Source organism: Aplosporella prunicola (assembly GCF_010093885.1).
Source record: "Aplosporella prunicola CBS 121167 unplaced genomic scaffold K452scaffold_25, whole genome shotgun sequence".
Classification (NCBI taxonomy): Eukaryota; Fungi; Ascomycota; class Dothideomycetes; order Botryosphaeriales; family Aplosporellaceae; genus Aplosporella; species Aplosporella prunicola.
In genome coordinates this window covers 86,986-113,098 of record NW_022983553.1, presented here as the reverse complement: position 1 = coordinate 113,098, position 26,113 = coordinate 86,986, and the positions used below count along the sequence as shown (strand labels likewise).

Below are 26,113 nucleotides of genomic sequence, written 5' to 3'. Positions count from 1 at the left end.
ACTAGTCAAGACTTAAGATCAATCTCTATGCCTATGCCTCCCCCTCTGCTTACCCACCCACCACCCACCCACACCCTTTTGTACAAAGGAAAGCCGTCTGTTTTTGTTTTTGTGTTTGCTTGTGTGCTTGTTTTCTTGTGTGCGGACTTGTTAGTCCATACACCCTTACCACACACCCCTCAACACTACCTGCCTCCAGCTAGGTACCTAGGCACCAGGGAGCAGGCATTTAAACACGCAGCTGGGCCCTCGCAGCCTCAGCCTGGCGTCTACGCCTCTCGACCGCACCAGCGCGCCTGCTGCGGAAGAAGTTGTCGAAGAAGCCGTTGCCGCCGCCGTTGCCGCCGTTGCCACCGTTGCCACCAAAGCCATTGCTGCTGAAGCCGTTGCCGCCGCCGAAGCCGCCGAAGCCGCCGTTGTTGCCGCTGTCATCGTTGCCGCTGTCATCGTTGCCGCTGTCGTCGTTGCCAGAGGAAGAGGAGGAGCTAGCGCCGGGCGTGGCGGTGGGAGGGTCGCTGGCGAGGGCGGACGCTGCGGCCGCGGCGACCGTGTCCGGCGAGCCGGCGGCGATGTTGGCTTGCTTGGCCGTGTCGAAGTCTTTCTTGTTCTGCTGGATCTGCTTGCTGATGGCGTCGAGGCTCTGCGCGGTCGTGATCTGGGACGCGGTTTTGTTATCGGCGCGCCCCGTGCCGTCCGTTTGCTGGATGGCGAAGCAGCCGCCAAAGGGGCCGGCGAGGGCGTTGTTGCGGCAGCGGACGGTGCAGACGTCGCCGGTGGAGCCGCCCTTGCAGTTCATGTCCTCGGGGAGGGCGACGTTGATGGTGAATTTCTGGAATTTGGCGTCCGAGAGGCCGTTGGCGCCGGGCACGTTGTTGCTGACGTCGAGCTTCTGGAAGTTAGTGCCCGAGTTGCTGGTGTCGTCGAGGTCGCACTCGTAGGGTCCGGCGCCGTCGGCGTTGACCTGGTGGATGGTGACGGCGACGCTGCCGCCCTTCTTGGCTTTGGTCACACGCTTCTTGCCCAGCTCGACTTCCGTCTGCTCGCCAATGTCGATGTTGCCCGCGATCTCGGTGCGTCCGCATCCGTTCACGATGTTTTGCTTGATCTCAGAGTCCCGGATGATCGTCGAGTCTTGCTGGCATGGGCTGATGGACGTGCAGTTGCGCGCCACATCCTCGTTCAGCAGGAAGCCCTGGCTGGGCGTCGAGCCGTCCTCGCCCTGCGCCGAGAGGATGACGCCGTGCGCGCTGACGGAGGAGATGCCAGCGGCAACGGCCAGGAGGGTTTGGAAGTGCATTATGAGGGATTGCTGGGGGAGTAAGAGAAATAAAATGTGGCCGGCACAGGTACAGGTATATAAAAAATAAAGGAAACAAGGTAAGTTGGAGTGGAAGAGAGAAGCGAATGGGATCACCAGGACCCGGAGAATGGAAGTCGAGTGGAGTGGTAGTGGAGCTGGGAGGAGCTGATGATGATGGCGAACAAGAAGCAGCGCAGGCCGCTCGCGCTTTTATCTGTCGACGGCGCAGGGCAGGCAGCAAGCAGAAGCGAAGGGCGACGGCCATCTCAAACCCCATTGCAACAGTAGTGCGGCTGACCTGGGCGGTTACTGGGACGCCCGAGCACAGGCGTACCGACCTATGCGGGGAGGGGAGGAGGGGAGGGAGGTGGATTACCATGATACACGTCGGATCCTCGACAAGCGAGGTGCTTGAAGGCCAGAAGGCTGCAAGGCGGGCGAACAGCATGAACTTGGCGCGTCTGGTGTCGGTGGGGCCGCCTGCCGCTTCGGGTAATGTGGGAGATCTTGAGACGCCGTTGCCGAGCCGCTACGCGCCTTATGCGTCGAGGATCCGCGCCCGGCCTGCTAGTTTGCCTGGATATTATTAACCTTATAGTCTATGCCGACGTCCTCGCGGCCAGTGCCCTCGTGTCCTCCAATGCCGACGAGTGCCGAGGGAGTGCGTCCACTGCCGGCTTGCCTTGCTCATCGTACTGTACTCTGTATCAGCAAATCAAGCGCAGTACCAGCATCACCAAGCCATCCGCCTGGATACAGTCTCACTACCATCAACCAGTGGTTGCCTATGTACTGTACATAGCAGCAGGCACCAGCTCAGGAGACAAGCTCTCCGCAAAGCAGCCCAGCACCACCACACAACACAAATCCACGCCCTACTACACACAGTACGCAAGCCCATAATTAGTACAGTACTCGTACATACCAATGTCCCGCCACACGCACCCCCATGACGCCAGCACTGAAGCCAGCACTGTTTTGGCAGTCCAGAGCTGAGACGGGGCGTGTCGGGGCCCTGGCCGGGGCTCCTACCTGACTCGCGGCCTCGGTCGCTGCCCGAACCCGAAACCCCAACCCCAACCTGCAACCGCCACTACCGAGCCCGTTATTGGCTACGGCTCTAGATCACTGCTGCTGCTGCTGCTGCTGCTGCTGACGCTGAAGCGGGCATGAGCAGCCGAGGAATAATGTAATAGGCGCGTCTGGGCCGTGGCCTCTCGTATGTATGTACAATACACACTGACAGAAGAAGAGTAAGAGTGGATGAAGATCAGGCTGACGCCATCTTGTCCGGTCCTGTCCTGGCGTCTCGCGGGCTCGCAAACAGTACTGTAAACCTCAAGTCCGTCCATCCACACACGCACGCAAACACGACAGACAGACAGACAAGCAAAACTCCATACATGCGTGCATGCATATGCATTGCAACTGATGCGAGCACTACTACTAGCAACCCACATACGAATGCACCTAAAGGAAAAAACCACAGAGCCCGCCCACCAACTCCCGCCAATACGTAAAGACGACCTAGCAAGACACAGCACAAGGCCATCGAACAAACACCATTCCCCTGTCCACTCTCACCCGCCACCATGCCCACTTGCCACTACCACAACCACCCCTCTACCCCACAATAGCCTTCAAGCTCAGCTGCTCCAAGAACCCGCTCAAGTCCTCCTTCCGCACCTCGACGACGCAATGCTCGAAACTGTCCACCTTGACCCGCGCCCCCGTCTCCTCAATAACCTCCTGAAACGCGATGCCGAAGCGATTGCGACCCAGCCGCCTGGCCTTGCCCCTGCCACCAGCAGCGGCATCCTCGTCCTCGCTCTCACTGTCCTCGCTATCCTCATCCTCCGTCTCCAGCTCGTCGTCGTCGTCGTCGTCGTCGTCATCATCATCCTCGTCCATCGCGTCCTCCTCTCCATTTGCCAGCCGCCGTTCCAGCTCGCGCTGTTTCTCAGCCGCCTTCTCGCGCCGCCGAGTCTCGCGCTTCTCATCGCGCCGCTTCCGCTTCTCGGCTCGCCGTTTTTCTTTCTCTTTGCTCTGCACCGTTGTGCCGCCGCCCCCGAGCCCAACAACCACGTACACTCCTCTCGCCTCGTCCAGGCCCGCCATCACGAGCTCGTTGCCCGCGCCGCCTTTGCCTTTCTTGCCTTCCATCTCGGCCACCGCTTCCGCGACCCACAGTGCGAGCTTGACAAGCGCGCCCGCGTGCGTGAACAGCGCTGCGTCGGGGCCCTCCTTCACCACCGCCATGCGGAACGCCCGCAGGTGCCGGATCTGGTGTTTTGCGATGAGGGCGGTGCCGGTGCGCAGAATCGCGCGGTGCAGGTGCTGCGCGATGGGGATATGCTGCGTGAGTAGCGCGGGCGAGCACAGCGCGTCGTAGGCGCTCCAGAAGCGGCTGGTGATGGCGTCCTGGGCCGCCTCGTCGTCAAACGCCGCCTGCTTGACCACGTCGCCATTGCTGTCGAGCGATTGCGGCGTTGGTGGCAGCGCGGGGGCTGCGTGCACGCTGGAGCCGACTTCGAGGATCGCGCCGAGGATGACCCCTACGTCGATCGCTGAGAGACACGCTTTCCAGCCCCAGCACCGCACGAAGCCCCAGCCTTCTTTGCCTGCGCCCCGTTCGGCTGCTTCCGGTACTAGCCCGTCCAGCCCGTATACTGGTGCGAATTTGAGGAGGCGCTCCCGCAGCCCCCGCTTGAGCTCCATGTCCATGTGTGTGTAGCTCTGCTTGCATTGCGTGAGGCTGACGCCCATCTTGGCTAACAGCTTGTGCAATCGCCTTCGGCCGGCGTCGCTCCAGATGTGCAGTTTGGCGGATAGGTAAGGGCTGTGCAGCATGCTGTCGTATAAACTCCAGTGACGAATGAGAAGGAAACGGGGCTCCGGGGAGAGTCTGATAGCATTGTCTGTTGGTGATCGTGCATGAGTGGGTATAACGCCTCCCGACTCTCCCAAATTGGATTCTCGCGCCAAATCTTTCAAGTCTGTAGGGTTGAGACGTCGTACTTCATCGCGGAGGACGGCGCGAATTCGGTCACCGCGAGAGCCGTTCCATCCTTGTTTTATAGTATTTGCCGAGAAACCCAGGCCGGTAGGGGTGCGGCCGTAGAGCTCAAGGCTGCTAACACCCACGATGGCTTGCCAGAGGAGATCGTTGTCTTCGCGGCCGAGTTCGGATGCAAGGCTGTACATGATCGAAGATACGGGTTCTGAGTAGGACGTTCCTAGCGAGTAGTAGCTGTCCAGAACGCGATTATGTTGTGCACGAAGTTTGATGAGTCGACGGCGAAGGGTACGAGCAGAAGGCTGTTTTGAGACTTGGGCATGTGCAGGTGACGGAGAACGGCTTATTGAGTCGGAGTGTGAGAAATCTGACGAGTTCGTGGTAAGAAGACCCCGCCGGGGTGGTCGCGAAGGAGACGATGGTATTGAAGAGGACTGGGAGGATAGTCAGTAAACAATTCACAATTCTGATTCTTGAACATACTGCATTGCCCCTTCGCCTTTGTGCAGGGCGTTCGTCCTCGTCACTGTCTTCATCCTCTTCGTCTCCCCACGCTTTTCTTTTCCTTCCACCCTGACCCGAGGTGGGTGCTTGATTTGCGTCGTCATATTCTTGTTCTTCGTCACTTTCTTCATCGTCATCGTCATCGTCGCCTTCATCCACTTCGGGCATCTGCTCAAGAGCACAATACGCTTCTCTCTCGCCCTCCAGCTCTTCCTCAATATCGCCGTCGTCAAACACCACGATACCGCCTTTTCCGGGCTTGTACGAGCGTAATAACCTCCCGCGCTCAACCCCTGACGGTTTTGTTGGTAATTCGGTGTCCTCGGTTCCTCCATTTCCGTGTCCGCCGAATATGTTGCTCAAGTTCCATGGCCTCCTGGCATCCATGACCCAAATTTCAACCCCGCCGTAGTTCGCGCCCCCTTCCTCCTCTAGCCCCAGCAAGTCCTCCAAATCGACCAATCCTCCAACACCCAAGCACACCACAACTCCGCCGCTGCCGCCATCGGTGGTGCGCATGGGGCGTACCAGGTCCTGTCCAGCGCGTGCGAGGTCATTGTAGCCGGCAATTGGCTGGATCTTGTGGGGGATGTAGTCGCGTTTCAAGAGAGCGGTCAGGATCCGGCAGGCGCATAAGGCATCGGGCTCGAGGGAAACGAGCAGGAGGACGGGCGGAGAGAGCGGGTGCGTCGTGTGGAGGAGGTGGGTGTAAAGATGGGAGATTAGGTTCCGAGGGAGATGCATGGTGGCGGTGGGTACGCGAAGCCGAGGAGGTCCGAGAGGTAGCTGCCGTATGCGTGTACGTCGAGGCCGTCGCAGGCCGGTTGTCCAGTCGTGGTTCTGCTGATTGAGACGCGTTCGAGGACGCGTCGGGTTCAGGCGAGCTTACTGCGGAGCCGTGGCCATAGCAGGCAGATTCCGTGGAATGAATGCTAACACAATATTTGTGCTGAGAAAATAGACGCGGAAAGGCGGGTGGTCCGGGGTGGAGGAGGCCACTGGTCGAGCACGGGGTGGTGGGCTGAGAGCAGAGTAAGGTAGGGACGCGTGGGGATAGGCGCAGCAATGTTCGACGTCGCGTCGCGAAAAGCCCAAGCGCCAATCCCGGCATGACGTCCGCCCGACCTCCTCCTACTCTACTCGGAAGCAGCGCAAGCCGTCTTATACTGCTCACGCATCATTCTCCGACTCTCCGATCATCCTGCTATTCCATATGGACTCGGTCGTCAGCTTAGAACAGCTCACCGCCACACTTCTTACGGCGGGCTCGGATAATTTGCCCACCCCTCAACTACACGTTGAGTGAAATCTACGATACCTATAGAGTGCTCTTTAGGTAGTTATAATAGACTATTACGCTATGGTCAGTAGGTACTATATAACTACGTAAAGGTAAAAAAAAAGAATACAAGGTATAATAGTATTTGAAAAGATATAAAGGTAGAAATATAAAAGTACTTGAGTATACCATAAGGGCACGAAAATAAAAAAAAACCCGAAGGGCTTAGATGCACTTATAAAGGGATAAAGATATAAACTACCTAATAGTAGAAAGTACGTTATATGGTTTTGCAGGTATGTCATCACGTGGGGTGGGCAAAAAATAGGAGTACCTACGGTGCCCTCGGCCGTCGGGTTAAAACAGCTCGCCACCCGACCACACTTCTTACTTATGGCGGGGCTCCGCCTTAAACACGTCGGCGGTTGTAACTCTCCGCGTCCCCGCGAAAGCCTTGCGCTAACCACGACATTTGTTTCGACGGATGATCTCAGGAATTATGTTCGGGCCCGGGGCTCCCTGTCCCTCGCTGCATCGAAAAAGCATGGCCCTCGGCCGAGTTGCAGCTGCCCATGTCCAATCTTGTCGTGCCTGCTGGCACCTCATTTTGACATATAATATAAACATGCCGTGACACCTAGCGCCTTCTTTTGAAGCTTCACATCATTCCTCCAACTCGTTGAGTGTACTTTCCTCATTCATTTTTACTTTTTCACAATGTTTTCCTTCACCAAGCGGTCTGGAGACCGTGTTCCGCTCCATCACAGCTTCTGGCATGACAAGCGGAAGCAGTTCTTCATAGGGGCTGGAATGACCTTTTTGTTGCTCCAGCTCCTCTTCCTCGCAAACATGTCGTGGCTCTACGGCGTTACCTTTCAGTCGGGTTCCAGAGCCCACAACATGAGAATACTCATGGTCGACTATGACCAGGGTGTGATTGGTACAGCCATCTCGGGCGCCTACCAGCAACTCAAAGCGGACAGCTTTCCTACCTTTGAGCAACACTCCGCAACAGAATATCCTACACCCGCCGATCTCAGAAATGCCGTTTGTCAAGGCCATTATTGGGGAGCGGTTTACAGCCATGCTGGAGCCAGCGACAGGTTGTCTGCTGCTTTGGCCGGGGGCGAAGCCGCGTCGTCCTACAATCCTGCCAACACGCTTACCTCGATCTGGAATGCAGTTCGTTATCCCACTGCCGCCCAGGGGCAAATACAGGCGAGCCTTGCCGAGCTAGCACCGGTAGCTGGCGTCGTATACAACCATATCAATGGAAGCCGGGCCATCCAAGCCGTCAGCACATCCGATGCAGCGGCAGTCCAAGCTCTTCTCAACCCTATCCAAGCTACCAACAACCCGATCCAACCAACCACCCACGGCTCGCGCGTTCTGTACAATACCGTAACCTTCGTCATGGGCATCATCATGCAATTCTTCTTCTTGATGGCTATAAACGGCATCGCCGCCGCTGCTCATTTCTCGACCAAGCTCCCACGGCTCGAGAACTTTTGTGTCCGGCTCGCCCTCTCCTTGGCATTTACCTTTGTCGCATCTCTCTGCATGACCGGTTACGTCTGGGCTTTCCGTGAGAACTGGGCAGTGACAGGTGACGACTTTGGCTTGACCTGGATGACGCTCTGGTTCTACATGCACATCAACTACTTCGTCCTTGACTTCGCGACGGCTTTCGTCCCCATGAAGTTCATGACGTTCTTCGTCATCACCTGGGTCATCTTGAACATCTCCAGTACCATCATGCCGTTCGAGCTCACGCCGGGCTTCTACCACTGGACTTATGCGCTCCCCGCGCATGAGACCTACACCATGCTCGTACAGATCTGGTCGCACGGATGCCACAACCGCGAGTACCGCGCACTGCCGATCCTGTTCGCCTGGTGGATTGTCGGGTTTGCGCTGAGCGTGCTGGCCGTGCGCCACCGGTGTAATAATGCGGTTCGCGAGGAGGAGGAACAGAGGAAGATATGGAAGGAGAGGCTCATTAATGGGGACTCGCACAACGGCTCGCACATAATGCAGACGCTGTCGATGGACTCGGGGGCGGAGAGGGTGTAGTCAAGAATGGTTGCGGCTGAGTTTTAGTTTAGAGTGGTGCAACGGTGCACAGCGGGTTAGACGGTTGCAGACTTCCCATTTCAAACATACCTAGAGTAGTTCTTTATACTTTCAATACGGACACAGCATTCTTGTACCATGTCGCACAATGTTGGCGACTGCATCGAGGCAGCTACTGTTCGGGGCACAGACCATCCGATTCCGTCATGCCCGGCCAAGAGGGGTGGCGGGGCAGCTCCGATTTATCGGGCAGCATCTGACAGCTGCAAACTCTACTCTTCCGCAACACACAACCCACCTGACACTCACCACACACCTCAGCCGACGACTCGCTGACGCAAGCGCTCGGCCCAAGCTATCTTCACCCGCACCGGACTTGAGCGGACTCGACCTACACTTCAACACCCGCACACACAACTACCATGGCGAAAGGCGGCAAGGGCGGCGGAGGCGGCGAAAACTCCAAGAAGGCGGCCGGCCAGGCCCGCAAGGCTGACGCTGCGGCGGCAAAGCAGGCCGCGGCGGACAAGGTGAAGTCGGCGCAGGAGGATGTCGAGTGGTCCAAGGGCTCCAAGAGCAACGCCAAGGCGTAAGTGACGACTCGACTCTCTCGTACGCGACGGAGATAGCTGACACAGGCACGCAGTGAGGCCGCGGCGCAGAAGCAGGCAGAAGCAGCACGCAAGAAGGCCGAGAAAGACGCGCTGATGAAGGAAGAAGAGGCGGCGCTGCCATCCAAGGGCCCCTCGAAGACGAAGACAGCGCAGAAGAAGGGCGGACGCGCCGGGGGCGGGCTGGACGACGCGCTGGGGTCGTTCGACGCGCCCGCGAACAAGAAGGCGGCCGCGCTCAGCGCGTCGGGCATCGACAACGCGCTGGACGCGCTCTCGCTGACGTCGGGCGCCAACAACGACAAGATCGACCGCCACCCGGAGCGCCGCTTCAAGGCCGCCTACGCTGCGTACGAGGAGCGCCGCCTCGAGGAGATGAAGGACGAGAAGGGCTTGCGCCGCCAGCAGAAGGTCGACCAGATCAGGAAGGAGTTCGAAAAGCACCCCGACAACCCCTTCAACCAGGTCGCGGGCAAGTACAACTCGACGCGCGAGGAGCTGGCCGAGATCCGCGAGGGCGAGAAGAAGAAGGTCGAGAACCGCTTGGCGCAGCCGTGAGCGCAGCCGTCGCTGTTGCTGCTGCTTCCTTCTTTTGTGCTGAGGCGCCGGCGTTTTGGTTGCGGCTGCTGGGAGGCTCTGGCGCCTGATTGTTGCTGCTCCTGCGCCCGTTTGGCGGCGACTGCTCCTGTCCTGCGGGCGGACATGTATTCGTACCTACGCTAGTCGTCCATGTTATTGCTACCTATAGAGATTCTATACCCATGCCCCGCGCGCACACTACCCCACATCGAGCCCTCTACACCCACGCCCATGCTATCATGAAGCCCGCCATTAAGCACATATCTACATCACCAGTCAGCCCTACCTACCTATCCACGCACACCCTTGCCCAGCGGCCATGCCATCGCGACCCTAGCCCGAGACACCGAAGTCGCGCCGCGCGCGCGACATGACATGGATCCATCTTAATACTCTCAACACCAAACACCACACACCACACACCCGCCACGTTCACGCCCTCCTACCACCTCGCGCACCTCCCCCCTCCAACCAACCACACACACGCACACAACCTCCCACATAATCGCGCGCCCGTGCCCGCATATGCAACAATGGCAGCCGCCCCACCGTCCCACCTCCTCCCGCGTGACGCGCTCGAAGCCCAGCTCGCGACCATGGACCTCTTCGCCGCCATGTTTCCCGCGCCGGGGGAGCTCGAACTGTCGGATGAGACGGAGCAGGCCGCCGCGCGGTTGCGCGCGTGGTGTGATTCTGCGGACCTGGATACCTCTTCAGACGCTACACACCCTCCAGGCGTTGCGCACCCTCCAGGCACGCCCGCCGAGCTCGCCTTCGCGGTACACATAGCGCTAGACACAGAGGAAGAAGAAAAAGAGAGCGAAGCGCGCACCATCCGCATGGACGTGACAGTGCCGCTGCGCAGCACGGAAGCAGACGCGACGGAGCCGCCAGCATTGCGCTGGGCGCTGCGGCAGCCTCACTGGCTCGCGCGGGCCGAGCACACGGCGCTGGGGCAAGCGGTGGCCGAGGAAGCTGGAGACGACGTATTTGGGGCCGTGGAAGCGGTGCGGGCGCACGGCGCAGCGGCCGCGAAAGCTGCGTGCGCGAGAGAGGGGGGCGCTGGCGCTGGCGCTGGTGCCAGGAACGGTGAGGCGACGGAGGGGGGCGGAGGCGATGCGAGTGCGCGTGCGGAGCTGGTGCGCGCCTGGTTCTACTTCCCGTCCCTCAGCACGCGCGCCAAGCGCCTCGACCTCGTCACCACCGCGCCGTCATACGCGCTGACCGGCTTCGTGCTCGCGGGCAAGCCGGGCGTGCTGTGCCTCGAGGGCCGGGCCGGCGACATCGACGCCTACATGCGCTACATCAAGGCGGTGAGCTGGAGCGACATCCCCAGCCACCAGAAGAAGGTGTCGGAGCGCTGGCGCGAGGCCCCCGTCCTCCAGAGGGCGTTTGCCGATATGGCGGAGATTACGGACGCGCTGGGCGAGCGGCATGGTGAGCGGGCGAATCGCGGCGATATGAAGGCTTTGGAGGCGTGGTTGGGGGAGAGGGGCGTCGGCGAGGCGTTTGCGAGGGTTGTGTTGTCGTAGTTGGTGGTGAAGGGATGGTACTGGCTGTGTAGAGGGAACAAACGACGCCGCGCAGAAAGAGACAGCCGGACAGACAGACAGACCCTTCCTTCTAGGTAGCCGCCTGCCTACCTACCCGTACGCAACAAAGCCGCCCAAACGCACAACAGCACCACGCCAACCCTTCCAGCCGGACGGACAAGGCAGGACGGACGTAGTAAACAGAGCATAGGTGCAGCAGCACGGCTCTACAGCAGCACAGCAGGCAGCACCCGCCGCAAACACACCACCTAGACGCACAACCAAACAGCCAAAAACAAAAAGAACAAAAAGAACAAAGCCACACCTCCCCACCCAAACACCCTCCCACCACCCACGTCCACGTCCGCGCCACCAGCCCACAGGCGCATGGACGGCGGATCTCCCGCGCCCGAAACCCGCTGCCCACGCCACGGCCCAGCCGGGGTCTTCCTAGTCGGCGCCCCTCTATAGCAGACCACCTTAAGCCGCAGCCGGGTGCCGTGCCGTACGCGCATGCGGGGACGTATCGAGTCGTGTCGTGTCACTGATGACGCGTGGTTGTGCTGGGGCTGGGCTGGCTCACTACGCACCTAGGCCTTAGGCAGCGTGTTTGCTTACATATGTAGTAGGTAGTAGCTAGGGCAGGCGGGGCAGGATGGATGCATGCTGTGTACCACGTACTTGCCCGATGCGGTGGCGGCTAGATCCGAACGGGCAGGTTGAGTGCGCGCACGTGATGGCGCGGGGAGGACGCGCTGGTGGTGGGAAAGCTTTTGGGCCGGGCTGGGGCGGGTGCGCGTGAAGGGTTGTTGCTGGGCGGGTTTGCCTGTGGTTTGGCTGTCGTTTGAAGCCCGCCCGCACACACCCGCACCTGCACCATTGTAGCCGCGCGTTTGAGATGCGTTCCGCTGTTAAGGTCATTTGCGCGATCGGCTTACGCTTGCTTGTCCGGTGCGTGAGGTGTGGTTTCGTCCCGCTGCGCATCGAGTCATCACCAACCAGGCTCGCTGCGCCGCCGATCAGACTCACTGCAATCGCCAATCAGGCTCACTACGTTCGCGGTTCGCGATCACGCACGCGAGACATCACACAGCTGGCTCGCGGGTGGGGCGGGGCAGCGAACACGTTCGGGCGGGCGATGCGTTGGCTGCGTTGGCGGGCACGTTGCACGGCGTGATTGGGCCTGGGCCGCGTGCGGGATGCTGCTTCCCCGGCTCGCGGCAACTGCTTGCTGAATGCTGAATGCCCCGGCAGGCAGGCAGGCAGCATACGTGATAGAAGGGAGGAAGGAGAGAAAGTGTGAGATGCAGAAACAAAGACATCAATCGTACATACTTTGTATACACAAACATACTGGATAGAAGCAAGCAGCATTTCTTAACTAGTGCAGTCACCATGCCGACCCTGTTCAAGGCCCGCCGATCCAGCGAGTAAGTCCGTCCGCTTGCACCTCCACCAGCGACAACGACGAAAAAAAAAAAAAATTGCCTAGCGCAGTCCACCGCGGCGCAAAACACCACGTCCCATCTCCACACCTACACACGTTCCGCTTAGCTCCACCCGCCCCAAGTCCAAAAGTCAGGACCGCAAATTTTTCCCCCCTCATTCACCCTCGTCCCGAAAGGCTTGTTTTGTGTTTGTTTACTAACACCTGCCTTTTCCCCCCAACCAAAGAAGCCACCACGGCGATAGACCAAAGGTCATCTCCGAGAAGCAGCAGCAACCTGTTAATAGCGCCACTCCCAATCCTACCACCACTACTACTCGCGCTGCTCCCCGCCAGAGGAAGCGAGCAGAAACTGCCCCCCTCCGAACCATCCACTCGGTCGGCGACGAGCGCGAACTAGCCGCCGAGCTTGACTCCCGCCTCCTGAGCACTAGCAAATCTCAGGGTCCCCAGCCGCAACCGCGTCCGAAGCAGGAGCAACAGCGACAACCACAACAATCACCACCACTCGCCCGCAAACCTTCGAAACGCACCCCTCCCCCTCCACCACCTCTCCCGCGCCCTTCACCCACCCAATCGCGCCCCACCAAGGCCCCGGGCAAAATGTTCCGCGCGTACAAGTACTTTTTCGGCCCGGGCGGCAAGCCCGAGGGCGAGGACACCTACGGCGAGTATGACGAGCAGAACGGCGACGCCGCCGCCGAGGGCACCAGCACCACCGCTTCCACGGGCAACCCCGTCGAGGACCTGGAGCGCAAGCTCGCCGACGCCAACACCGCTCTCGGCAACCGCGACGCCGAGGTCAAGACGCTGCAGCACCGCGCCGAGGAGCTCGAGGCCGACTTCAAGATCAAGGAGACGGCGCTGCTCCAGCAAAAGGCCGCTCTCGAGGAGCACATGGTGTCGGTCGTCGTGCAGCAGATCACGGATGCGCGCAAGGCCGAGCGCGACGCCGTCAAGGACGGCTTCGAGCAGGAGTACAAGCAGAAACTGGTGAGTGCTACCTACCGGACATGGCTTTTTGTTTTTTTTCCCGCATCCCCCCACCTTGCCCCTCACTTGTCTCACCCCACCCGCCGAGACACGTGTGCTGACGCAAGGGACGTAGGACCAAATCCAGCACGAGCACGAGGCCAAGATCTCGGCCCTGATTCGCGACCACGACGCCACCAAGACCGGCAACGATGGCCTCAAGGGCGAGCTTGACGCCCAGATTGAGGCGCTCAAGGCGGATCTTGCCACCGCGAAGGCAAACCACGAGGCCGCTGAGACCAAGACCAATGAGACGACTGCGGCGCTCGAGGCTGCCAACGCCTCCAGGGACGCCATCAAGGCCGAGCTGGAGGAGAAGGTCGCGGCCGTGGCCACGGAGCTGGCGACTGCCCAGACGGACCTGTCGGCTGCGCGCACCGAGGCCAAGGAGCACGAGGAGAAGCTCGCGGCCCTGCAGGCCGAGCACGATGCCAAGCAGAGCGAGGCCGCCGCCGCCGCCGCCAAGCTCGACGAGCAGATCCAGACGCTGACGTCGGACCTGCAGTCGGCCAAGCAGGTGGCCGACTCGGCGTCGGGCGAGCACGGCGAGACGGTCAAGAACCTCCAGGAGGCGGTCGCCGCTGCCGACGCGCTCAAGGAGCAGATTGCGACGCTCGAGGCGGACCTTGCCGCCGCGCGTGCTGCTGCCGAGGAGCAGGCTAAGGAGCGCGAGGCCGAGCGCGAGGCAGCTGCTGCTGCTGCCACCGAGGCCCAGAACAAGATCGACGAGGCGGCTGGCGAGCTCTCGGAGCTGAGGACGAAGCTGTCGGATGCTGAGACGGGCCTTGAGGCCGAGAAGACGGCACATGGCGAGACGAAGTCGGCACATGAGGCCGAGCAGACTGCACACGGCGAGACCAAGTCGGCACACGAGGCTGAGCAGACGGCACATGCCGAGACCAAGAGCGCGCTCGAGGCGGCGGAAGCTGCGCACGCCGAGTCTAAAGCCGCGCTTGAAGCTGCCGAGGCCGCTCACGCCGAGACCAAGTCGGCGCACGAGGCCGAGCAGAACGCCCACGGCGAGACGAAGAGCTCGCTTGAAGCCGCCGAGGCCGCGCACGCCGAGACGAAGGCCGCCCTTGAGGCTGCCGAAGCCGCGCACACTGAGGCCAAGGCCGCCCTTGAGGCCGCTGAGACCGCTCACGCTGAAACCAAGACGGCTCATGAGACGGAGCAGACAGCCCACGGCGAGACGAAGTCGGCGCTCGAGGCTGCTGAGGCCGCCCACTCTGAGACCAAGACCGCGCATGAGGCTGAGCTGTCGGCGCACGGCGAGACGAAGAGTGCCCTTGAGGCTACTGAGGCCGCCAAGGCTGAGGCTGAGGCTAAGGCTTCGGAGGCTGAGACTAAGGCTTCGGAGGCTGAGGCCAAGGTCGCGGAGCTGGAGGGCAAGGCCTCCGAAGCGGAAGCCAAGGCCGCGGAGCTCGAGACCAAGGCGTCGGAGGCTGAGGCCAAGGCCGCGGAGCTGGAGGCGCAGGTTTCGACGCTCTCGGGCGAGAAGGACGAGGCTGCCGCTGCGAGGGATGCTGCTGAGGCGGCGAAGACGGAGGCTGAGGCCGCTAAGGCGGAGGCGGAGTCGGCGAAGGCGGAGCTCGAAGCTAAGGTCGAGGCTGTGACGACTGAGAAGGAGAGTGTTGAGGCGACGAAGGCTGAGGCTGATGCCAAGGTTGCTGAGCTCGAGGCTAAGGTCGCGGAGCTTGCTACGGAGAAGGACGGCGCTGAGGCGGCCAAGGCGGAAGCGGAAGCTAAGGTCGAGGCCGTGACGGCTGAGAAGGAGAGTGTTGAGGCCACGAAAGCCGAGGCTGAGGCAGCCAAGGCGGAGGCTGAGGCCAAGGTCGCAGAGGTCGAGGCCAAGGTCGCTGAGCTGGAGGGTAAGGTTGAGGAGCTCGGCAAGGAGGCGGAAGCTAAGGCGGAGCTGGAGGCCAAGATCGCGGAGCTGACGGCTGATGCCGAGGGCCACGCTTCGTCGAAGGCAGAGCTGGAGGCCAAGATTGAGGAGCTCGGTAAGAGCGTCGAGGGCAAGTCAGAGCTCGAGGCCAAGATTGAGGAACTCACTTCCACCCACGAGGCCAGCAAGGCGGAGCTCGAGTCCGCGCAGGCGGCGCAGGCCGAGCAGGTCACGAAGCTCGAGGCCGCAGAGGCAGCGCAGAAGGAGGCAGAGGAGAAGCACGCCTCGGCGTCGGCGAGCCTGGAAGCCAAGGCGGCCGAGCTGTCAGACATCACCTCCTCGCACGAAGCGTCGCAAGCGCAGATCTCAGCTCTCGAGACGTCGCTCTCGGAAGCGCAAAAAGCGCGCGAAGACGCCGACGCGGCCGCGGCTTCCGCCGCCGAAGCAGCCAAGGCCGAGCACGACAGCCTCAAGGCCAAGGTCGGCGAGTTTGTGGGCCGCGCCGTGGCGAGCGAGAAGGAGCTCGTTGCCGCGCGCGCGCAGGCCGATGACGAAGCTGCGCGCATTGTGAAGGCGGAGGCGGAGCAGCAGAAGGCGAGGGCTGAGCGGGACGCGCTCGAGGAGCGCCTCGATGCTATGCAGACGGCGCACGAGAAGCTGGCGAGGAAGTATGAGAGCGTCATGGAGGCGAAGGATAGGGCTGAGAGGAGGGTCGGGGAGCTCGAGCTCGAGGGGAAGAAGCTTGCGAATGTGGAGGTGGCGAAGACGGAGGCAGGCGAGGGCGAGGAGGTTGTTGTCGGTGGCGAGGTTAAGGGCGTTGAGGGGTAGAGTGAGAGGGTGTGCGTAGGGGATTGAGGACTTGAGGTGTGGGTAAAAGAGCGGTGGCTGGTGAAGGTTTTTCTTTTCCTTTCCTTTTGCGCTTGCTTTTGCGGTTGCGGTATGGCTTTTGTGGTATGGCTGTGCTTTGGTACGGCTGCTTCTTTCTGCTTCTTTCTGGGACTATACGGGTTCGGCTGGCTGGCTGGTTGGTTGGTTGGTTGGTTGGTTTGGCTGCTTTTTGCGTCTTGCTTTGCGTCTGCTTTTTTCTTTTGCGTGCTAGGTGGGTAGGTACGGTACACTGGATTAGACTACCTAGGTACCTAGGTAGGTACCTGTTCGGTCTCTGATGATGGGTTGGTGGTTGGTGGTATGGAGGGTTGAGTACAGTACAGTATGGACACGACTTGAGTATCAGTGAATAGAGTATGAGTGAGTTTGGATGTGGATGGATGTTTGCATTGTGTGTGTGTGTGTGTGTGTGTGTGTGCGGATGCAGGGGTTAGGTATGTGTACGGTGGGTGTATAAGCATAAGGTAACCGCCAAACAGCGCAAAAACTAGGTACTCTATACTACCACTACGCTTAAAACCCCGATTTTAAAGACTCGCGCATGTATAATATCGCGGGGTGGAAGAGAAATAAGTTAGATCGCGAAACTAAGGATAGTATAGTAAAGAGAATTAGAAACTTGACCTTGGTAAGCTTCTAGACGGCCTAGTTCGTTCTTACTAGGCCATCGTACATAAACGTTGTCAAGACACACTCCTTAGAGGCAGGGTTTTTGCAAGTCGTGTCCTAGCCAAAACACATAGACATTACCCGGAGAGCTCGGGGTTTCTGCAAAGAAGACTGCCGGTGATGCGCAGTGAATTTGTCTTGTCTAGCAGGAGTTCTTCAAGAGCGATAAATATTCATGGATCATTGGATTGCATTGGGAAGCGAACATAAATTTACGTACACAAGCCTCCTGCGTCAACTAGTAAGCAGACCCTTTCCCGATTGGGAACGAAGTTCTGGACGATCTATCTTCATGTCGATCAATTTGCAATCGCCAACGTCACCACAACGCCAAAGCGTCCGCTATCAGTAAAGGCGTGCCTTTAGCTGCGGCGCGTCTAGGCATTTTCTGTGTAGCTTAAATGTGCTTAACGCCGCACGTTTTCAGCCAAGCTTTTGCTCTGTCATCTCTATCTCTGGTATACATATTTCCAGTTCCATCCTTGGGTAGATCGCGGATTTCCATTGCCGAACCAGTGGCGCAAAATCCTCGGTACCGCACGCGAACAAGGCGGGGTAAGGTAAGCTGGAGTTTTGAGGCGCGCATTACTACTGCACCAAGCAGCAGTGCGCCCTGGGATTGTGCTACAGAGGCGCAGTCGAGCACGCCAGAAGATTTGTTGCGCGCTCTTCCCCTCCGTCCGCCTTTTGGGCTCTTCCTGCTTTCTCATAGGCGCAGCGCTACTAAATAAGCGGCCAGCATCATGGCCGCAGAACGGCACTCCGAGTCTACTACGACTGCCGATGACGGTCTCTCCCAGGCCTTTCGCAGCAGCAACGCTACATCAGCCGAACAGAACATTTTGGACACGCGCCGGGCAGATGGTTCCGAAGTCCACATCGTCACGTTTCCGCTTGGCGACCCGGAGGATCCCCGAAATTGGCCGCGCTGGCGGAAACGCCTTCTCATTGGCTCTATTGTCCTCATAGACCTGAGTGTTAGCTGGGGAGCCTCGGGGTACTCGCCTGCTAGCACGAGTTTTTCTAAATCTATGGGCGTGTCTACTGAGGTGGCCACGCTGGGACTGAGTTTGTATGTGCTGGGCCTGGCTCTTGGACCGATGAGCTTGTAAGTATCTCCAACACAAGGCTATTTCTTCCGCTAATAATAAGACAGAGCCCCTTTATCAGAGGTATGATCTCACGTGGTTAGATGGTTGACTGTATCACTGACAATATCATAGCATTTCGGCAGAAGTCCTATCTACATAATATCTTACGGCATATACCTTCTGTTCCTGATGGGTACGGCATTAGCTCCAAATTTAGGAGGCTTCCTAACTCTACGTTTCTTTTCTGGACTATTCTCGTCTGTCACAATCGGTGCGCTTTCCATCCCCCACCTGCGCCACGCACTGCTCACTGTCTCCAGCGAATTTCGGCGGCACAATCGCCGATCTATACCATTCGCACGACACGGGCCCAGCCATGTCCATCTTCCTATGGGCGGCGACCGCTGGCTCGCCTACCGGATACTTCCTCATGTCCTTTGTGGCGCAGAACCGCAAGTGGAACGATGTCATGTGGGCACTGCTAGGGATCTGCGGCGGCTTCTGGCTCATCATGACGGCAACCATCCTCTTCGTCGGCGAGACAAGACGCAGCATCCTGCTCGAGAAGCGCGCAAAGCGCGAAAGAGAGAGACGCCACACGGACAACATCGACGTCCCAGACGAGATGAAGAGGCGCGGCTGGGGCGAGCTATTCAAAGTCGCGCTGACGAGACCGTTCCGGTTCCTGGGAACAGAGGCAATCATCATCTTCGCGGCTCTGTACAACGGGTATCTCTACGGATTGAGTTTCCTATTCAACACCGCGTTCTCGCTGGTATTCGGGCCAGAAGGCCACGGCTTCAACATCATCGGCGTCGGCCTCGCCTTCCTAGGCATCACAGTGGGAATCACCTGCGGCCCCATCACCAATCTCTGGCAGGAAAGGTACTACAAGAAGCGCATCGCGCAGTCCGGAGGCAAAAACATCCCCGAAGCACGCGTGCAGCTCGGCAAGCTCGCCGCTGTGAGTAAGTACACTCCCACGCCCCCGCACACACACACACAGCACACACAGCTCACACACACGCCGCACCGCAGCCTTCCCAATCTCGCTCTTCTGGTTCGCCTGGACGACCTACACCTCGATCCACTGGATCGTGCCCATCATCGCCTCGGCCCTCTGGGGCTGGTCTTTCTACACGCTGATCCTGCTAACCTACACCTACACCGAAGACTCGTACGGCACCTTCTCAGCCAGCGCCCTCGCCGGCATCGGCCTGATCCGCAATCTCGCTGGCGCCGGGTTCCCGCTGTTTGCGCGCCAGATGTTCGTGAACGAGGGCTATCGCTGGGCCGGCTCCATCCTCGCTTTCTTGGCTTGCGTCCTCGTGCCGATTCCGTTTGTGCTGGAGAGGTATGGCCGTGCGTTGAGGGCCAGGAGTCCGTGGGCGAGGCTGCATGCCGATGACTTGGATGATGAATAGGGTGGAGCGCGAAGGCGACAGTGAAGCCCTATGTATTTATATGCACTCAAATCAATCTCAGCCTAAGTGATGAAAGTGCCTTTGCCATCACGGGACTTACCGCATTTGCGAGGCTAGAAAGGAACGGTACTCAATAAAACAAAACCAAAAAACACATTTCGTCGCGAGCAAAAGGCCCCCACAAATATAGTGTCAACGTCGTCTATTCATAGCACAGCTGTATCATATCGACATCGACAAGCCACGCAGCCGGACCAGCCGTGCTGACATTGCTTCATGCGTTTCCCGTGCCCCGTCACGTCATTACCCGTAAGTGGAAGTAGAGAGATGAAAAAAGAGATAAAAGACAGGAATAAATGAGACACGACCAGCGCGCGCTCAAATGAAACAACACAGACCCAATCCCTGGTATTAGCCCCCGCGACCGCAATTCCGCTCGAATACTGCACACTTAACAAAGCCACGTGACAACCACGCAGCATGACCAACCTTGCTCTTTCGCCAATCACCAGTAAAACTCAGATGAACCAGTCGCCGTCGAGAGCCAAGGGCCAGCCTAGCTCTCGTGGCTCTTCGAATAATGCCTGCGCATGTTATACGGCAGCGTGAACATCTTACTGCAGTTCTCGTTCATGCAAGGAACCTGTCTCGGTTTTGCACGGTGCTTCTGCACGTGACGCTCGAGGTCCTTTGGGTAGAGGAAGGCCCAGCCGCATGATTCGTGGGTGCATCGGAACGGCCGTTCTTCGTTCGCTGTGTGGGAGCGCCTGTGGTGCCTGGGGTTGCATTGTTAGCACGTGATTGATCAGATCAGTGGAGGGTGGTTGGTGCTACATACTCGAGGTCCGTCCGTCGCTGGAACCTTCGGGAACAGTCAGTGCACTCGTAGCTGCCGTTGCCGGGTGATCGACCGCGAATACTTCGCGATCCGCTACGTGTGGTGCGTGATTGGCTCCGGGAACCGCTCCTCCCACTAAGCTGAGTACTGGTGTCATCTGCAGGCTGCGTAGGCTGTGGTTGCCAGTCTGCAGTCAAGAAGCTCGTGGGCTGTATTTGCGTCCCTCCGTACTGTTCAGGCTGCTGCGCAAGAAGTTGAGCTGGCTGTCCCGCAAAATCTGGATTTGCCTGTTGAGGTGGGTTCTGCGGGTATTGCTGAGCTGAGTACTGCTCCAAGTGCGCTCTCAAAGTATGTTCCAGTTGTTCACTTTCTGCTGGGAGATAGTTCGCGCTCTGTGCCGACTGAATAGCAATTCCTTGTGGTGACACCCTGTCGTACACATACAGGCCATCGAACCAATCTCCCGGAATCATTGTCTCACGGTCTTGCGGTAGCTGACTGGGGTATTCAGAAGCTTGAAAAGGCTGTTGACCATAAGCTGTAGCCGCCGCACCAGCCAGCGATGTGTACATGTTGGCAGTCTCGGGAGTCTGCCCGTGTAAAAGTAGGTCGGTCGCAGCGTTGACCGAGTCATAACCCCTCTATTATCAATGAGCCAAGGCGACTTTTGGAAACGACAAACACCGTACCAATCTGCGAATGCAATGATAGCAACTGGAAGGATAATCCCCAGTTGTTGAGCACGGCCCAAGCTCTTCAAGCGACCCATAGTGTTGCGACGGTACCTCGAGCTCGTGCTCCATGTGCTGGGTCTCTTCAAAGCCACCTGGGCATTGCGAAGGACAAACATAACCGTCTTGTGTCCGCTTCTCTCCTCCATCTCGTCTCATTACCGTCTCATAAATCGGTTCAGAAAAATGGTCGAACATGTCGCAGTGGTCGAGGGAGCAAGGCTAAGAGGGCGACGGGCCCATTGAAGGCCTCAGGTATGGAGGGCACTTGCTAAGCACCAGAAATAGAAGCGACGCGTAGATGGCGCTGAAGGTAAGATCGACTCGAGGGTGTACGGAGGATGAGCTAGGGAGGGAGCACGAGGGGCATGGGGCGGATTCGTCCTATAGTAGCAACGGTCAGTACCCAGGCGGCCTCCCTCGGTGACGTCGGGAGGCTGAGCAGTCGCAGCGTCGCCCTTTTTGAATATCGCAACATGTTGAAAATCTAACAGTAAACACAAGTGATTTTGATCAATCTGGAGTAGCGGTACTCGGTGTCGTGTCACGATGGTGGCATCCGCCTCGGGGCGCCCGAGACCTCGAGCTGTGTTCTTTCTGATGACAGGCTGCGGGGCGCGTACGATGCAGGCAGCGGCGTCGGTTGCCCTGTGTGGCACGTGACCACCATTCTGAGGACGACGGGCGATGCAAGCATCCATCAACATGCCCCATGGATGGAGTGAGGTCGCAGTAAGGTTTGGCGTAGCAGTTGTTTGTAGAAGCACTAGGGGAGCCGGCGGGCGTTGAGTCTATCCATCGGTTATGGGCCTCCCGCTACGTCACCGCAGACCCTTTGCCGATCGGGCGCAGACAACCCGGGCAGACGGACTTGTGCCGAACTCGCAAATGCCGAGCCTTGGAGCGCTCGGTGCGATTCCTGAGATCCCCCGCTGACCTTGCACGCCTTGTGACACGCAGCTTTCTCGCCTCCGAGTTTGCTTCCTCTCTTTCGCATACCCCTATTCTCTTTCGTTGTTATGTTATAGACAGATTTCCTTATATTTCCCTTCTTCATCGCTTCCCGCCTCCAGAACCATGGTCGCCGCTGAAGCCCTTCGCGGCTTGAGACCGGCCGTTGTCCGCGCCGGATACAGACAACCGCACTGCGCGCGCAGGTCGATATGTTCCGACAGTGCAAAGAGCCTGAGACTTCCCGGTTCGCCACCGCGCCGGGCGCTCCCCAGGCGGGCGGGCGCATTCCGAACGACCCCTACCCGTGCATCGCAAACGAGCTACGCGCGCCAACTGGCGACGGTGACTGCAGTGCCAAACGGTATGGGCGCAAGAAACGCAAAGAGATAATGAGAGACCTCGGATTATAACAATTGATCTACAGAGAAGTCGCACAGCCGGGGCCCCATGGCCGAGTACAATATGCGGGTTGAAGCTGGCCGACTACGGGATGACTCGCACCAACGAGGTAAATATGCACATATATGCTCCAGAAATTCGCAGGTTTAACAAGAGGTCCAGCAATCATTGAAAACCTCCAAGCTCTTCACGAAACCCTCGCCAGCTACTCTGCGCCGCCGGTTAAGAAGCCGACCATCGAATCCCTGCAACCGCAAAAGAAGTCCTTCCTCAGCTCCCTGTTCGGCTCAAAGGACGATTCATCGAATACTGGAATTCCCGAAGATCTACCAAAAGGCATATATATGTATGGTGATGTTGGAAGCGGAAAGACTATGATGATGGATCTGTTCTATGAGACTTTGCCCCACAACATACAGACCAAATCCCGCATACATTTCCACGGATTTATGCAGCAGGTACACAGAGAGCTGCACAAGTTTAAGATGGCACATGGAATTGATGTGGACGGTGTGCCGTTTGTCGCAGCGGATATTGCGGAGAAGAGCCAGGTGTTGTGCTTCGACGAGTTCCAGTGCACCGACGTTGCCGACGCTATGATCTTGAGACGGTGAGTTGTACCTGTGGCTCTCGTGTGAGCAATATTCGAGTACGGAGAGAGATCTGACAGTTTCTTCAAACAGTCTCGTGGAAAGCCTTATGTCGCATGGCGTCGTTATTGTAACGACATCGAACCGGCACCCAGATGAACTCTATAAGAACGGTGTTCAGCGCGATTCCTTTATCCCTTGCATTCAGTTGCTGAAGACGCGATTGCGCGTCATCAACCTCGATTCGCCCACAGACTACCGCAAGATTCCTAGGCCGCCATCGGGCGTGTACCACCACCCTCTGGACGCCTCCGCAAAAACGCACGCAGATCACTGGTTCAGTTTCCTTGGAGATTTTGAAAACGATCCCCCGCACGAGGCGAAGCATACGGTTTGGGGACGCGAGATCAGTGTGCCCGTCGCTAGTGGGAAATGCGCAAAGTTTACGTTCCATGAGATCATTGGACGTGCGACGGGCGCCGCGGACTACCTTGAACTTATGAAGAACTACGAGGCGTTCATCGTTACGGATGTGCCGGGAATGAGCCACAAGACCAGGGACTGGGCGAGACGGTTCATCACGTTTATCGACGCCGTCTATGAAAGCCGAGTAAGTCCAAACAGCCATAAGCCGGGGCCTGCAACCATCACTAACGAGTTCTTCAGGCCAAGCTCGTCCTCACAACAGCCAACCCTCTAGGCGAGCTCTTCATCTCTCACGACGAGCTGGAAGAGGCGCAAAAAGAAGGCAAGAACCCCAAGACGGGCGAGGAGGAAGAGAACATCCCCGACGCCATGCGCAGCCTCATGGATGACCTGGGCATGGACATGGCGACCCTGAAAAACACATCCATCTTCTCTGGTGACGAGGAGCGCTTCGCCTTCGCGCGCGCCATGAGCAGACTAGTCGAGATGGGCAGTCAAGAGTGGGTCGAACGAGGACTGGGTCTCGAGAAGCTGGGCGGGAGGGCAGAAAAGGAGAGCTGGCAGAAGGTGCGGAGCCGTTGGCGGGAAGATAGCGCATAGAACCGGCGCGGTACACACTTGTAAGCTCGTTCATAGATACTGCATAGACAATCACACCAATGTACATACAGAAGCAGCCTCCACACGCACGCCAACCTGCCAAGATAGCCACCGCATAACACGAACTCAAGGCCCCGAACCATAACTGCTTCCAACGGCCATGCTCGCCTCCAGCCTGCGCATCAAGTCGCTTCCAGCCCGGCAAGCTGCTCGTATCGAACGGCACGAATGCCCAAAAACAGCTGGAACGGGCCGCGGGCGCGAGAAGCGTGTCAGATCTCTGCCAAGCTCGCAGATCACTCAGATAAGGTGCGAGCAGGCGCGCTCTACAGCGGGGCTGATGCGGGCGCATTGCTTCTGCATTGCCTTACGCAGGACGTACTGCTCCATAGCGGGGTGATCTGAGGCGTAGCGAGGCGTAGCGAGGTGGTGTTGTGGCCGAATAGGGAAGGCGTGCAGATCAAACGCTTGCGATGCGATACGTGCGACGCTTCTTGTGCGCTGCAACGGCTATGCTGGGTGCGCTGGGACGGGACGATGGAGGAGAGAGCACTTGGTGTGAGAGGGGGTTGTTGGTAGTAGTGGTATATAAGAAGGTGGTGGAGGCAGTAGTAACATCTCATCCAGCAGCAGCCTCTTCCGCCTTCAGCCTTATTACGCTACTAAAGCGTTGATCGCTTAGTACATACATACTTTCTTCACTCATTACGATATTCTACGCTCTCTTACGCTTTCGTAATATCTATTCGGTACTGGTTATCGTCATTACGTTTACATTCATCAACATGTACTTCTCTACCGTTACTATTATCTTGGGCCTTGTTGCCTCGACTTTGGCTGCGCCGACGAGCCACACGACTACGAACACCAAGCGCGCGCTGCAGTCGGGGATGAAGTACGCGGACTTCCAGATCTCGGACGGAAAGGCCGGGGACGCACTGAACGAAGCGCTGCAAAAGTTTCCCGTGAGCAGACCTACACTTACCCTATCCATCCATTCGCAACTAACACCTCTTCTAGATTGACATGAACAACTTGGCTTCGGTCTCCGACTCCGATCACGAAATAATCAAGAACGCGCGCGAGATCGCCGAGTCTGCCGAGGCAGACGAGGGTGGGTTCAACGACGCTATCGACCAGGCTGGCGAGGACAGCAGTGAGGGCGAGGCGCTGCAGGTCGGAAAGATCAAGAACAAGGTGCTCAAGCTGGCGCTTGAGAGCATGGATTTGATGATCAAGCAGGCGCAGGGTGATGATGATGGCGATGTCCAGGAGAAGCTAGACAAGGAGATGAAGAAGCTAAAGACGAATGTGCAGGAGGATCAGGATTCGAAGGGAAAGACGAGCAAGGCTATTGACTTTGATGCTGGAACTGCGTAAAGGGAGGTTTTAGTGGCAAAAAAATATGCCTTGGCTTGAGATAGAGCTGAGGATACTTGGAGAAGAGGAATGGCATGAAAACAATATACTTGCTTGAGAATACGAATACGGCATATCCTGGATTGTCTTCTCTTGTGGAGATCTACTGCGGAGACATGACTTGATGAAGTCACATGAATGATCTGGTGCGAAATCTGCACATCCAAGGTGCAGAGGACCGATCAAAGTACCGTGCGTAGTAACTAGCCCGGAGACTATGGTGTAGGTATATCCGGGTTCTATTTTAGGAGCAAGTTTGCGGGGGGAGGGTCGTTCGGCGTCCCCGTTGTCGGCCCGTCAACCGATGGAGGTGATGACTTCATCCGCCGAGCGCCTGCGTCCGACCGCTTCTTCTTCAGCATCCCACAATCCCACAATCTGAAAATCGCACCTCAACAGCACCTTCGCGTGGAATGTGCCGAGAAGATACGCTTGTCTCTGGATCTACCCGCTCATCAGCAACGGTACTCCATGTCCAATCAAGCAAAATCTGCATGTGGTAACAGATCGATACCAGGATAGACATACCCCTTTCCCAAGTCGCATCGTGGTTCCAGTGCTCGCACAAACAATTCAGCCTCCTCAACTTTTTCAGGATAGGTTCCACACGGGATTGAATCCTCGATGGATTCGGACATCGCAAAGCCTCATTTTCCATCGCGATTGCGATGCGCACAGGACTTATATTGAGTCAGTTTGGTTGTTGATTTTCAGCTGTGTATACGGATGTGGTGTTGGCTTCATGGCCCGACCACGTTTATGACGTCGGATCAACGTCGTCACACCAGAGCAGGAGATTTTCCCTCCATTTCTATCTCGGTCG

General features: G+C 58.1%; 10 protein-coding genes across 10 annotated transcripts; 7 read left to right on the top strand and 3 right to left on the bottom strand.

The window, feature by feature from the left end:
* Positions 1-325: 325 nt before the first annotated feature.
* On the bottom strand, positions 326-1,285 carry K452DRAFT_194020 (uncharacterized protein; the record flags this gene model as incomplete). The annotated part of the gene is made up of 1 exon (XM_033535906.1): positions 326-1,285. A coding segment is annotated over one exon (960 nt), but the record flags the coding sequence as incomplete, so codon positions are not given.
* Positions 1,286-2,688: 1,403 nt separating this feature from the next.
* K452DRAFT_361488 (uncharacterized protein) lies at positions 2,689-5,941 on the bottom strand. Its single transcript, XM_033546427.1, has 2 exons — positions 4,800-5,941; positions 2,689-4,750 (listed from the first exon to the last, which is right to left on the bottom strand). The coding sequence occupies exons 1-2, from the start codon at positions 5,562-5,564 to the stop codon at positions 2,924-2,926; spliced, it is 2,592 nt and encodes an 863-aa protein (XP_033393716.1). The 5' UTR covers positions 5,565-5,941; the 3' UTR covers positions 2,689-2,923.
* An 829-nt stretch (positions 5,942-6,770) lies between these two features.
* K452DRAFT_291035 (uncharacterized protein) lies at positions 6,771-8,315 on the top strand. Its single transcript, XM_033541104.1, has one exon. It carries the CDS (start codon positions 6,817-6,819, stop codon positions 8,170-8,172), a length of 1,356 nt encoding a protein of 451 aa, XP_033393715.1. The 5' UTR covers positions 6,771-6,816; the 3' UTR covers positions 8,173-8,315.
* A 279-nt stretch (positions 8,316-8,594) lies between these two features.
* Positions 8,595-9,341, top strand: K452DRAFT_311788 (uncharacterized protein; the record flags this gene model as incomplete). The annotated part of the gene is made up of 2 exons (XM_033543462.1): positions 8,595-8,761; positions 8,819-9,341. 2 exons carry the CDS (start codon positions 8,595-8,597, stop codon positions 9,339-9,341), a joined length of 690 nt encoding a protein of 229 aa, XP_033393714.1.
* Positions 9,342-9,895: 554 nt separating this feature from the next.
* Positions 9,896-10,894, top strand: K452DRAFT_328943 (uncharacterized protein; the record flags this gene model as incomplete). The annotated part of the gene is made up of 3 exons (XM_033545020.1): positions 9,896-10,141; positions 10,181-10,404; positions 10,447-10,894. 3 exons carry the CDS (start codon positions 9,896-9,898, stop codon positions 10,892-10,894), a joined length of 918 nt encoding a protein of 305 aa, XP_033393713.1.
* Positions 10,895-12,828: 1,934 nt separating this feature from the next.
* K452DRAFT_93685 (uncharacterized protein) lies at positions 12,829-15,154 on the top strand. The gene is made up of 3 exons (XM_033547335.1): positions 12,829-13,334; positions 13,450-14,289; positions 14,417-15,154. The coding sequence occupies exons 1-3, from the start codon at positions 12,945-12,947 to the stop codon at positions 14,987-14,989; spliced, it is 1,803 nt and encodes a 600-aa protein (XP_033393712.1). The 5' UTR covers positions 12,829-12,944; the 3' UTR covers positions 14,990-15,154.
* Positions 15,155-17,547: 2,393 nt separating this feature from the next.
* K452DRAFT_277654 (uncharacterized protein) lies at positions 17,548-19,431 on the top strand. The gene is made up of 5 exons (XM_033539332.1): positions 17,548-17,926; positions 17,975-17,990; positions 18,042-18,180; positions 18,230-18,877; positions 18,948-19,431. Exons 1-5 carry the CDS (start codon positions 17,562-17,564, stop codon positions 19,331-19,333), a joined length of 1,554 nt encoding a protein of 517 aa, XP_033393711.1. The 5' UTR covers positions 17,548-17,561; the 3' UTR covers positions 19,334-19,431.
* A 95-nt stretch (positions 19,432-19,526) lies between these two features.
* K452DRAFT_321372 (uncharacterized protein) lies at positions 19,527-21,487 on the bottom strand. Its single transcript, XM_033544390.1, has 3 exons — positions 20,861-21,487; positions 20,172-20,812; positions 19,527-20,109 (listed from the first exon to the last, which is right to left on the bottom strand). The coding sequence occupies exons 1-3, from the start codon at positions 21,098-21,100 to the stop codon at positions 19,890-19,892; spliced, it is 1,101 nt and encodes a 366-aa protein (XP_033393710.1). The 5' UTR covers positions 21,101-21,487; the 3' UTR covers positions 19,527-19,889.
* A 442-nt stretch (positions 21,488-21,929) lies between these two features.
* Positions 21,930-24,114, top strand: K452DRAFT_277651 (uncharacterized protein). The gene is made up of 5 exons (XM_033539331.1): positions 21,930-22,217; positions 22,281-22,364; positions 22,418-22,865; positions 22,939-23,455; positions 23,512-24,114. The coding sequence occupies exons 1-5, from the start codon at positions 21,980-21,982 to the stop codon at positions 23,869-23,871; spliced, it is 1,647 nt and encodes a 548-aa protein (XP_033393709.1). The 5' UTR covers positions 21,930-21,979; the 3' UTR covers positions 23,872-24,114.
* Positions 24,115-24,656: 542 nt separating this feature from the next.
* On the top strand, positions 24,657-25,251 carry K452DRAFT_361480 (uncharacterized protein; the record flags this gene model as incomplete). Its single annotated transcript, XM_033546426.1, has 2 exons — positions 24,657-24,836; positions 24,892-25,251. 2 exons carry the CDS (start codon positions 24,657-24,659, stop codon positions 25,249-25,251), a joined length of 540 nt encoding a protein of 179 aa, XP_033393708.1.
* Between the last annotated feature and the right edge of the window lie 862 nt (positions 25,252-26,113).

What these genes read in the sequence shown, in the direction of transcription:
- K452DRAFT_291035 (XM_033541104.1), top strand. Translation starts at nt 6,817, where the DNA reads ATGTTTTCCTTCACCAAGCGGTCTGGAGACCGTGTTCCGCTCCATCAC.
- K452DRAFT_321372 (XM_033544390.1), bottom strand. Translation starts at nt 21,100, where the DNA reads ATGTTCGACCATTTTTCTGAACCGATTTATGAGACGGTAATGAGACGA. An exon ending in ATCATTGCATTCGCAGATTG is followed by an intron (nt 20,813 to 20,860) that starts GTACGGTGTTTG and finishes CATTGATAATAG; the next exon opens with AGGGGTTATGACTCGGTCAA. An exon ending in CAGCGACGGACGGACCTCGA is followed by an intron (nt 20,110 to 20,171) that starts GTATGTAGCACC and finishes ATGCAACCCCAG; the next exon opens with GCACCACAGGCGCTCCCACA.
- K452DRAFT_277654 (XM_033539332.1), top strand. Translation starts at nt 17,562, where the DNA reads ATGGCCGCAGAACGGCACTCCGAGTCTACTACGACTGCCGATGACGGT. An exon ending in ATTCTCGTCTGTCACAATCG is followed by an intron (nt 18,181 to 18,229) that starts GTGCGCTTTCCA and finishes CACTGTCTCCAG; the next exon opens with CGAATTTCGGCGGCACAATC. An exon ending in CGGCAAGCTCGCCGCTGTGA is followed by an intron (nt 18,878 to 18,947) that starts GTAAGTACACTC and finishes GCCGCACCGCAG; the next exon opens with CCTTCCCAATCTCGCTCTTC.
- K452DRAFT_277651 (XM_033539331.1), top strand. Translation starts at nt 21,980, where the DNA reads ATGGTCGCCGCTGAAGCCCTTCGCGGCTTGAGACCGGCCGTTGTCCGC. An exon ending in GGATGACTCGCACCAACGAG is followed by an intron (nt 22,365 to 22,417) that starts GTAAATATGCAC and finishes CAAGAGGTCCAG; the next exon opens with CAATCATTGAAAACCTCCAA. An exon ending in ACGCCGTCTATGAAAGCCGA is followed by an intron (nt 23,456 to 23,511) that starts GTAAGTCCAAAC and finishes CGAGTTCTTCAG; the next exon opens with GCCAAGCTCGTCCTCACAAC.
- K452DRAFT_361488 (XM_033546427.1), bottom strand. Translation starts at nt 5,564, where the DNA reads ATGCATCTCCCTCGGAACCTAATCTCCCATCTTTACACCCACCTCCTC. An exon ending in AAAGGCGAAGGGGCAATGCA is followed by an intron (nt 4,751 to 4,799) that starts GTATGTTCAAGA and finishes CTATCCTCCCAG; the next exon opens with TCCTCTTCAATACCATCGTC.
- K452DRAFT_93685 (XM_033547335.1), top strand. Translation starts at nt 12,945, where the DNA reads ATGTTCCGCGCGTACAAGTACTTTTTCGGCCCGGGCGGCAAGCCCGAG. An exon ending in AGGAGTACAAGCAGAAACTG is followed by an intron (nt 13,335 to 13,449) that starts GTGAGTGCTACC and finishes CAAGGGACGTAG; the next exon opens with GACCAAATCCAGCACGAGCA. An exon ending in AGACCAAGAGCGCGCTCGAG is followed by an intron (nt 14,290 to 14,416) that starts GCGGCGGAAGCT and finishes GCTCGCTTGAAG; the next exon opens with CCGCCGAGGCCGCGCACGCC.